The sequence below is a fragment of the Sinocyclocheilus anshuiensis genome, unplaced genomic scaffold (genome assembly GCF_001515605.1).
Source record: "Sinocyclocheilus anshuiensis isolate Anshui unplaced genomic scaffold, SAMN03320099.WGS_v1.1 scaffold130, whole genome shotgun sequence".
NCBI lineage: Eukaryota > Metazoa > Chordata > Actinopteri > Cypriniformes > Cyprinidae > Sinocyclocheilus > Sinocyclocheilus anshuiensis.
In genome coordinates this window covers 1,996,947-2,008,282 of record NW_015544207.1, presented here as the reverse complement: position 1 = coordinate 2,008,282, position 11,336 = coordinate 1,996,947, and the positions used below count along the sequence as shown (strand labels likewise).

General features: G+C 35.8%; 1 protein-coding gene across 1 annotated transcript in view; it reads right to left on the bottom strand.

Moving 5' to 3' along the window:
• bmp7b (bone morphogenetic protein 7b) overlaps positions 1 to 11,336 on the bottom strand; it is a 58,950-nt gene that overhangs the window by 2,910 nt on the left and 44,704 nt on the right. Inside the window, exons 3-6 of the mRNA XM_016497508.1 lie at positions 9,296 to 9,444; positions 7,071 to 7,274; positions 2,814 to 2,890; positions 1,629 to 1,739 (exon numbers count right to left, since the gene is read on the bottom strand). Of these exons, the coding sequence (XP_016352994.1) occupies positions 1,629 to 1,739; positions 2,814 to 2,890; positions 7,071 to 7,274; positions 9,296 to 9,444 (541 nt within the window). The remainder of the gene's footprint in view (positions 1 to 1,628; positions 1,740 to 2,813; positions 2,891 to 7,070; positions 7,275 to 9,295; positions 9,445 to 11,336) is intronic.

Sequence of the window (11,336 nt, the reverse complement as noted above, 5' to 3'; positions counted from 1 at the left end):
TCACAAGATTAATCAGCTCGATCAGGGGAAAATCACACGTCGGAAGATCGCAGCGGATTATCTCGTCATCCAACCCCAGCAGGAAGCACGCACCTAGAGCGGCGTCGTGTCAGCTCACCCGGTTAGAGAGCTCGAGAAAACCCTCCACAGACCGCCCTGCCGCAAACCCCACAGCGCGTCCTCAGCTGCAGTCATCTTTTTTAGGTCCTGTATTCTGTCACGGTTGCACTACTGAGTGGAGTGCAGAGCAAGGAACGGAGAGAGATGAGGAGTACATCAATCCAGAGAATTTTAATTATAACAAGGAAAACTCACGTAGCACATGTAGACATAAACAATACCGGATGCTGAACTAAAAACAGGGAACACTATTTAAATACATGACAAGACGCGGGGATGACGAGAATAAACGGGGGAACACCTGGAATTAAATCAACATAATCAGGACAGGAACAGGAAACTAACCAAATATGGGCATAAACACTGGGTCACAGGGAGCACATAGGGAATAAAACACAACACAAGCCTGACAATTATCATTCAATAAATAATATTTTATATACATAATTGTTGTATTTAGTATTGGTAAACGGGTGATGGTGATTTTAGTTACATTGTTCCGCCTTTAGATGGCAACAAGAGACTTTTTTACGAGTCAGCAGAAAATACTTTTAAATTGAAAAATAAGTTATTTTTTCTTTCAAAAAGCTTGTACGCAGCCTACAAATGCACCGAGCAGCGCTGTCATCAGAAATAACCCTTAACAGATGAAAGGATAGTACGAGCCTTTTGGACATTCATACTAATTGTGAATATGAGATTGATCTGAAGAATGAATGCTGTATGTAATGCAGGTAATCACGATTTCTCAGTCAATCTCTCTCTCATAATACTCTACTATACATAATACACCGCTTTTAATACAGTAATACAATATGCTTTTAATGAAGCAACTCAACGTTCCTTCGTTACTAGTTCTAAAGTGACGTTTTGGAATTAGTAACGGAGGCTTGGGTTTAGCTGTTAAACTATCAACTTTAGATTTGAATCCATGGCGTAAGGAAGTAGTTCACAAATAAGAGGGCCTTTAAAGACACCCCGTTGTTAATTTTTTATGTATTTACACACTCGTGCCGTCGAACTGTATATCGGCACACTGTGATTACCTACGGCCCAATCACAGCCGTGCCGATATTCAGCCATATCTCACGTCTACTCGTGTGATATTGCTCATATGCACACACACACAGTAGCTATATACAGTAACTGTACACACTACCATTCAATCTAATGCTCACAAAGGCTGCATTCATTTTGATCAAAAATACACTAAATTATTCCTATTAAACTGTGAAGCAAAGCTGAATTTTCAGCATCATTACACCAGTATAACGTGATCCTTCAGAAATCTAATTCTAATATGTTGATATGCTCAAGAAACATTAATAAATTTGAAATAAAAATCTTTTATAACATTATGAATGCCTTTACTGCCACTTTTGATTAATGCACGTTGCTGAATAAAAGTATGAAATCAAATAAAATAAAATAATAAAATAAAATAATGCAAGATACAGCTTTAGAAATATTTGTGATTGGCAGCTGTGGTAAAAAAGTACAAGACTTACCAAAGTCTGTACAATGGCATGGTTTGTGGCGTTCATGTAGGAATTGAGAGGAAAGGCACATTCTCCCATACAGTAATATGCAGCGTATCCTTCAGGAGCTATAATCCAATCCTGAAAGATGGACAGAGCACAAATCTGTTAGCATGACAACCACCTTCAGTCATAAAGCTTGAGCTAGATCTTTCCCAAACAGATGGTCTTCAATTTCATAATGCATTCTGCATGTCAGATCACTCCGATAAAGCATAATCGTATTCTGTACTCGTGTTAAAGTATGTGTAAAATGTTATGATTCAAAAGGGAATTTGAGGGTAATATAAACCCACATGCTAGAGCCAGGGTCTCAGAGTCCTCGCCAGCTGCTCTGAGTGAGTGTTTATGTGCTATGATCCAGTAGGAGAGACAGTTATGCTACAGGTGGCAAGACTATGGGTGTGTAAACAGAAACGAGGCTCTCCTATCTCTGCTTGACTGCTGGTGCTCGTACTCTTGAGGTAATGCAGCCTAATGGACAGACTGACTTGAGCTACACAGACTCATAACATGGTTTGAGCCATAAACACAGTGAGAGATAAAGTGGAATGTCAAGTGAGAAAGAGAAGGAACAGCTAATGAAAAAAAAATCAGGTTAAACCTGATTAAGACCATCAAGCTGGTTTTTGGAATATTTTAGCTGGTTTGTTGTTGGTTCTGGACTGGTGGTTTATTCGTCCTAAGCAGATTGACTGAAACTGCCACTGCCAATACATCCATGACATGCTGCTGTAAGCATGTAGAAATACTGCTGCTGCACATATAACATATATGAAATAACCCCCATATATAGCATACATGAAATTACCCCATAGCAGATCTATACAGGTGGAGCTGGGGAAGTGGAGGGTTTATGAAGCATGCTGCCACTGCTACAGCAAGCACTAGCTGAGTATTTGCATGTTGAACAGCAAGATCACTGACTACTGATGCGAAAAAAATCAATCAGCTGCATTGTGTGAATGATGATGTAATTATATCATATTGAGTTAATATTGGCCTGCGCCATCTAGAGTTTCATGACAAAACTTCGTATATATGAGGGGAAATTATTTTTTAAAAAGCAGAAAATAAGACTGAGAGAGATGACTAACAAAAAAGAGAGATGAGAGAAGAGAGAAGAGAGAGATGAAGGGGTGAAGAATAACACACCTGCCATCCAAGATCTCGAAAACTAACGTACAACTCATGTTTCTTACAGGCCTGCTTCTGATCCGCACTGCTGTTCTCTAAAAACAAAGAGAGAGAAAGAATTGCTGTATAGAAACCTTTTACAGAAATGATAGTCCATTGTGATGATGTTTAAAACTCAATGAAATCAAAAGTTTGCATGATTAGATCGATGTCTGTTAGTTTTAAAGTCATCTATATGCAAGTGCAGTGATCTTCCCACAATAATAATTTGATTAAAAAACGAAAAAATACAAAAAAAAACACTATGCTAGTGTCCTCCTACTGTTGAGTGTTGACCAAATATACGTTTAGCAGATATGCGCATTTAAAATGAAGTCATCTTGTCCAGGAGTGTATATAAAATTATTAGAATAAATAATTATTATGATTATTTGTGATTCAATACTTTTTAATATTATAATATATTACTTTATATATTAATATTATAATACTTTTTAATATTATAATATTAATTTAGAATTAAACATTTTGATTGTTTTTTAATAAATATTCTCTAAAATGAGAACGTCCCCTTCTCCTAATACCACCTGTCACCAACTGGCAATAGAAAGTTGCAAATCATGGCTCATGGCTGTGACATAAACAAAAGGCTATCTGATATTTAACAATATGGGATGTATAGTCCATGTGCTGGTGACATGCTGTCATTGCTCTTAGAAGAATGTTTTACACAGACATTTTCTGCTCAAACAGTATTTCAGATATGGGCACTGTCTGACTTTTAAAATATGTGAAGGGGTGTTGAAGCTAATTCTATACTGTGAGTGACAAGGAGAAATATGAGGAATAGGTCATTGAAGTCACCTGGAATCCTTATAACCTCATACCTAAGCAGAACATCGACCCAGATTCATTTAATATCCATTTAACACTGTAATGCTATTACTGTGCAAAATGACCTGCAGAGAATTACACAGTAATAGGAACCACATGAACACACACACTGACGCACACACATTTTAGCTGTGGTTTGCCTTTGCCTTAAAGGGACAGTTCACCTTAAAATGAAAATTCAGTCATTGTTTACTCATATCATGTTGGGTTCAAGCCTGCATGCTGTTAAGTTTTTCTTAGACAGTTTAATTGTCTTCTTTGAACTTTTTAACTGATCTTGAGCTGTGATAATTCTTAATAATTTGAGATTTTGTGTTTTATTTGCATGGAAAATATGTCAGCATGCAGGTTTAGAATCACATGAGGGTAAGTAAATACTAAACGAAATTTACATTTTTGGGTGAGCTATCCTGTTAAAACTCTGACCTCACTTTTATGTCAGAGTAGCCCTTACAGTTTTGGTTAATGATAAAATAATCTATTGATGAAATAATCTATTGACAGCCCTTGTGAAAAAGAAGTACACTTTATCATACTTTAAGACGAGTACTTATTTTGGAAATTTTATACTTAAGTGTGAACTGAATGTAATGTTTTCAGACACTTGTGATTTGTGATTAAAAGAACATTTATTATAGCTTAAATTTATATTAACTGTAATTAGTTAAACGTAAGAGTGTTTTTATTGACCCACTTAAGTAGGACTTAAGTACATATATATGAAATATATGTACATATATATATATACAGTGCCGTGAAAAGGGTTTTGCCCCCTTCCTGTTTTTTTTTTTTATCTTTTGCATATTTGTCACACTTAAATGATTCAGATCATCAAAGAAATTGTAATATTACACAAAGATAATGCAAGTAAATACAAAATTCAGTTTTCAAATGATGATTTCATTTATTAAGGGAAAAAAGCTGTCCAAACCTACCTGGCCCTACGTGAAAAATTAATTGCCCCCTCTTGTTAAATTATGAAAGAACTGTGATTAACCACATTATTTTAGAAATCGGAGTTAAATTTCACTAGCCACAGATGCTGTTAGGCATGACCTTAAACAGTCCATTCATGCTCGAAAACCCTCCAATGTGGCTAAATTAAAACAATTCTGCAAAGAAGAGTGGGTTAAAACTCCTCCACAGTGATGTGAAAGACTCATTAAAACAATTCTGCAAAGAAGAGTGGGCCAAAATTCCTCCACAACTGCATTATGTATTTACTTGCATTATCTTTGTGTAATATTAAAATTAGTTTGATGACCTGAATCTTTTAAGTGTGACAAATATGCAAAAACTTAAAAAAACAGGAAGAGGGCAAAACCCTTTTCATGGCACTGTATATATATATATACAGGTGCATCTCAATAAATTAGAATGTCGTGGAAAAGTTCATTTATTTCAGCACCTGTATATATATATATATATATATATACACACACACATACTCGCCACGCTTTGGCGAGTATATGAAACTGTGTGAGTCGCCAGATGGCCAGTAACATTTTTATAAATTCTAACAGTGTAATGTTGTGAGAACATAAACGGGAATAAATGTGAACAACGCTCTGTACAATTGACGGGTCAGTGCTGCTTCATCACAAAAGTTTAAGCCTTTGCAATGTAAATATTCAAGAGCTAGAACACATGAAAGGACGCGCGTTACTCGCGCTGAGTGGGAAGTTACAACATCTGAAGCCCCGGCCTGAAAGCCGCGTCTTGAGCTCTGCTTCCTTCCTGCGCTTGAACAGACAAATTCACACAAAATTATGTCAAAAATGCCCGTCTCTGTGAGTATCCTAGTAAAGTAGTTGGTTCTTAAGTGAACATGAACGGCTGAGGAAAAAAACGGACACGAACCGCGCGCGATGCAATGTGTCACAAGACAATAGAACCCATTTTAATCAGTGATATTGTCTACACAGGATGCGCCGCGGCGCGACACGACAAATTGCCGAAAGTAAACGGATTCCCCGTTCTATTTCTGAAATCGTCCAAGCAACGGCCGTTTTGTCGCATCCAGTGTTGACAACTTCAAGCTGCTGCGGTGTAGACACGGTGTTAAAGTGATAGACACAGAATTCCAATAATACTGCTGTTGTCTGCGTTTTTAATGTTGATCAAAGTAAATAGGACAAAGAAAAAAAAACAATCACTCACTGCTCTTGAACTTTAAAAAAGATATAAATACTATAGTGTTATTTGATTAGCATAATTTATTACATTTCTGTAGGCTACCTGAAAATCACTGTTAGACCTGCCTGAAATGCACCGTATTTGTATCTTTGTTGGCTATTTTGTGCTATTGCTTGTAATTTGATTTGCTCTTATTTTACAACTGACTATTTACTAGTCTTTAAAAATGTAGCCTATTAAATTTGTATTGGTTAAGCTAGTAGTTTTATCAGTATCGAAACTGGAATCAAGGATTGTGATTTTTTTTGTCTATTATCTAAAATTTTGGTGTCATAACTGCCTGTTTTTATTTTTTTTCCATGGCTGGTAAAAAATATTTCTGGACGGTAAATTTCCTTAAGTCACCAGCCATTGGCAGGTCTAAAGTTAGTTTTAGGCCCTGTGTGTGTGTGTGTGTGTGTGTGTATATATATATTAGTTTAATTTTATAATTACTTCTATTGTCTTTGAAATATGGTCAAAGTGAACAGCTGAATGTACTGACAAGGATTTATGATTAACTAAAATATATTTTAAAGGTCATTTCTAGTAAAACTTTTATTGCCTGTAGTTAAAAATATTTGTAATGACACATGATGTAACGTAATTGTAATGGTGAAGTTGCAATTTATTGTAATATTACAATTATTAAAACTTAATGTAATATTAAAATTAACACTTTTAAATTAAAATTTTAATCAAGTACTTTACATGTGCTTTAGTATGTTGATCAAAAAATCCAAATAAGTGTACTTCTTTCAAATAAAAAAAAGATTATTAAAACAATGTCTCAAAAATTGACTTTAAAGTAAAACTTGGCATTATTACAAAGAGCACTTTTTAAAGAAACAGTGATAAAAGTGTGATCTCTTTAAGTACTCTTAAGTGGCCTTTAATTTATATTGTATTATCAGCAAGTACAGCTTTTTTTCTTAAATAAAATACTTTTAGGATTTGAAAAGTGCACATTCAATGTAATTAACTGCACTTCTTTTCACAAGGGATTTCTAGTTTCTAATAATGAACCCATCAAGCAAAAATTATCATGGTATTTCCATGTTTTTGGACATGGATCCATAGTAAGTTTACCAAGGACATACGGTATTCTTTAAGTACCTTTCTTTCTGATTTATTATTTCTATCCTTGCATTTGTCTTTCTTCACCTGCCTTCACACTTTTGTACTCAATATATTGAAAACACACACCTGCGATATTGGCAACACGCAGTGCCTCCTGGCCCTTGGCGGTTTTGGAGCGGTTGGGATTGCGCTGCTTGTTGCCGCCCTGTGTGGAGCGGATGCTGCGGATGTGGACCTCCGTGGCTTTGAAGAAGGCCACCATGAACGGTTGTTTGCTCTGGGGGCCGCTGCGGCCCACCAGCCCAGCCACCCATGGGTTCACGCTCTGACCTGCAGGGGGAGACAGAGAGACTTCAGCGCATACAGAGACACAGTGCGTCATTCATTTACAATTAATTACTCTTTACTGAGATCTGAGAGGAAAGAAATACATTGTTAGTGGCAATGCTGACAGGTACAAATCCCAGAAGAGAAGTTATACAGGCCTCTTGAAATACGTTTTTCACCCATGTAGCAGGAGGCAATTTTTTCTTTGTGTTTGTGTTTCTGTGAATCGGTTCCTAAGAGAGACCCACATAACACTCAACGGGACAGTTTAGCAATCTTTTATTTTGTCACAGCCCTGTGGTCTAATAAATCGTGTAATATGCATTATATAATAATCAGTTTGTGTCGGTCACAGTCTTATAAATCAAGAGAATTGTGTACGAGAGTGTGTGTGTTCTCCAAGAATATGCAACTTCTGATGTTTATTTTGTGTAATCTCTCTCGCTCTCAAGAGCGCTTTTAGTTCGCTGTTTACTCAGAAAATTCCTGCACTTACATCTGTTTCTGTCTCTGTGCCATTCTGGACTCCTTTTACCTACACACCGGCTTTAATGTGTGTGTGTGTTTCTTACAAAAAGGAAGGAATGCTCTCTCTGTCTCCACACCGAGGTAAAGCCGGGTTGCCGGTTGCCTACGGCGACAGGGTAGGCGTCCCGCAAGCATGTCTCGACAAGCTTGCTGATCTACGCGAGCCCCATAATACACTGCACCTGTTTTCATGCTAACACTTAAAACCTGTAACATCCTGTACACACACACCATCCTACTCACACAGATTCAGTGCAAAACACACTCCCACTGCGGCTGGCAATAAAGCAAGAAAAACAGTAGATTCAAATCTGCATTAGTTAGAACGTATGTAGGACATCCAGACCAAGCATTGACCTTAGACTAAACTACAGCATTAATAGTGATTTCTGCTTAAACTCCAGACTAAGCATTAGTGATCAACACATTTGAATTAGGACAGATCGGTTCTGCGCATTATCTTGTATTATTGGTCTTGACTCTCAAGGTTAGTTTAGGAAAAGTCAGATCTTCCATTAGCGCTTGTCTAGGCTCATGTGTGCACATTTGACTGGATCTTCCTATTTTTTAAAACTGTACTTGCAGATAATATAATATGAATGAAATAAAAGGCCACTTAAGTGTACTTAACACACTTAAAGACACTTAAAAAGTGCACTTTGTAATAATGTCAAATTAAGGATTTTACTTTAAAGTACATTTTAAATCATCATGTTTAAATCATCAAAATCTTTTATCATGCTGTAAAGAATACTTGTTTTGATGTGTTGGCTAACGTAGGCTACTAAAGCACATGTAAAGTATATGATTATATTTTTAACTGCTGTGTGTTATTTGTTATTACATTTAAAGTGAATATTTTAAATGTACTAAACTGCAAAAACTAACAAAAATGACACTAAAGTATAATTTAATTCATCAAAGCTTGTAAGTGCATTCAGCAGTTCACTTTAACCATATTTCAAAGACTAATTATGAATAGAAGTAATTACATATAAAGATGTACTTAAATCCTACTTAAGTGGCTCAAACAAGCTCTCTAAATTTCAGCTAATTGCATTTAATACATTACATTAATTTCTCACCTAAGTATAATCTTAAAAAGTACACTATTTCTGTAATAGCTCTTTTTTAAATTATACTAAAGTGCACTGCTTTTTCGCAAGCTAATGCTCTTTGGATTTTAAATAATAGTAGTAATAATAGTAGCATTTCTCTCCTGGTCTCAGACTTTTGGATCCACACTGTAGATGTTTTCTTTGAATGGCCTGTAAATGCATTATAATAAATTGCCCTTCAAAGACACTGTAAACATTTACTGAACTGAACTGCATTGAACTTAACAGCGCACAAAAGCAAAAGCAAAACAGACTGAGTACTCTGAAGTGTGGCCTCAGAAACGGTTTCATTTCTGCAGTCTCTGTCTGTGATGCAACATGATGTACATGTTTCATATTTTAACCTCTGCGACATGCGGCATGTGCACATCCACTTACCGTCCAAACTTTCCAAAGCGAGCTGCAGGCCCAGATTCCTGCCTGGGTTCAGCACCCAGTGGTTACTGGTGGCTGTGATGTCGAACACCAGCCAGCCCTCTTCTGCTGCCCAGATCACCCGCGAGTCCAGCAGGAACAGATCTGAGTCCCTGATGGAGAGAGTGAGAGAGCATATGAGCCTGCTGAAAACAATAGCCTATCATACATCTCATATACAGCTGTTTGCACAAGAGAAAAGTAGCATATTTTATGTTTTATGTAATTTCTTTTAAATGAGGATGTGGGGTTTCAGTTGTTTACCAGTGTCAAAACTAGAGTTATTACTGTTGTAAAACTAAAGCTAAACCCATAAAAAAAAATACTAAAACTTACAAACGAAAATGCAAAAATCTAATTCCAAAACATTCACAAAAACAAAAAAAACATATATATATATATATTCATACACTGTAACTTCTGATACCACAAAATGATATTAAATATCAATATATTAAATAAATTAAGCATATTAGTTAATTCAACATATCAATAAAAAGAAACTTTGTCATAATTACAGCAGAAATATCTTGCTGTATATGGAAGCGGAGCTTTGAATAGGTCAAAAAGGTCAAAAAGCAGAGGCATTCAGATGTTGCTATCTTGCTTGTGTCAGTTGAACTGTATCCAGCTCCTTCCCCAAGGACATGACCCCCAAACTTTGTATTTGCCAACGAAACGCCTCTGGGATGATCTGTGACCTAAGTGCTCCACTTTGTGTGCGAGACAACTGAATCACAATGACAGATACCTAGAATGACATTCGTATTCAACAAAAGAGGTCCAGAGATGGAGGGCTAATGTAGTGAACCACAAGAAAAATACAATCAGTGGCATCCTGATTCTTTGAATGATATAAAGGTGTGATGTTTGAATTATCCTGTTCATACAACAGTTTGAATACTGTTTGTATGTACAAAGAATACAGTCAAGCTCCTTTTCTACTCTCATAATAGCTGTGAATAACATCCGGTGACTTCATACAGTAATGCCACAAAGTGATATATGATACATGTTGATGAACTGCAAAAATTATGATATATTTCAAACTTCATCTTACACATTTTTTTCACATTTGAATACATTTTCATATTTTAATTAGGTCGGCCGGTCAGTCTGCCGATTCCAAGCCGATAAAGCCAAAGCAGAACTGTTTTGTGTCTCCAAGCAACACAGCGGTGTTTCATTACTGAATGAATCCAAGTTTTTGAACGAATTAAGTGAGTCAATGATTCAGTAACCCATTTATAAAGACGGTATCACTTGCCTCGTTACGGAATGAATCAGCCGTTTGAACTAATCTGTTAACTAAATGACTCACTCATTCAAACAGTCATTTGCCACCTCCTACGTTTGGTTTCATAAAAAACTATCATTGCATTTTCCCGAACATTTCTTATTTGTATGTTTTAAAAATATTTAAAACATTAATCTTATAAAATTCTTTATTCTACATTTTGCAGTGTGAATGCATTTATGGCACCTCAGCTTCATCAAACAGTCTGTGTAAATACATCTAATGCCACTTCAGATGCAGCTTTTGTGTTTTCTGCAGTGGAAAGATGGAGTTTGTTGATTCTGATTTCATTTTAATGGTAACAGCTCTACAGTGTCTTATTATTCTAACTGAATTCATTGAAACAATGTAAGAATTTGACATGAAAGATGGCTATTTAATAGGCCTAATAGTGAAAAAATTAAAATTTAAGAAACATAGTGGGAAATGACATTTGTTCTGTTATATAGGCTACAGCAACTCCTTTTAAGTTAATTGTTATTTCTAGCTCTTTTCTAGTCACAGAGAAGTGAGAGAACTTCTGTAACTTTGTCCAGATGGGGGAAATTGACATGTTTAATAATTTTGTATTATGTAGGCTAAATTTTTTTTTTTTACATATATAGATTTTTGTTTGTATATGCTGTCAATTATAGTTTTTAGAAAGAAATCGACAAAAATCGGTTTTATATATATTATATTATATTATATTATATTATATTATATTAT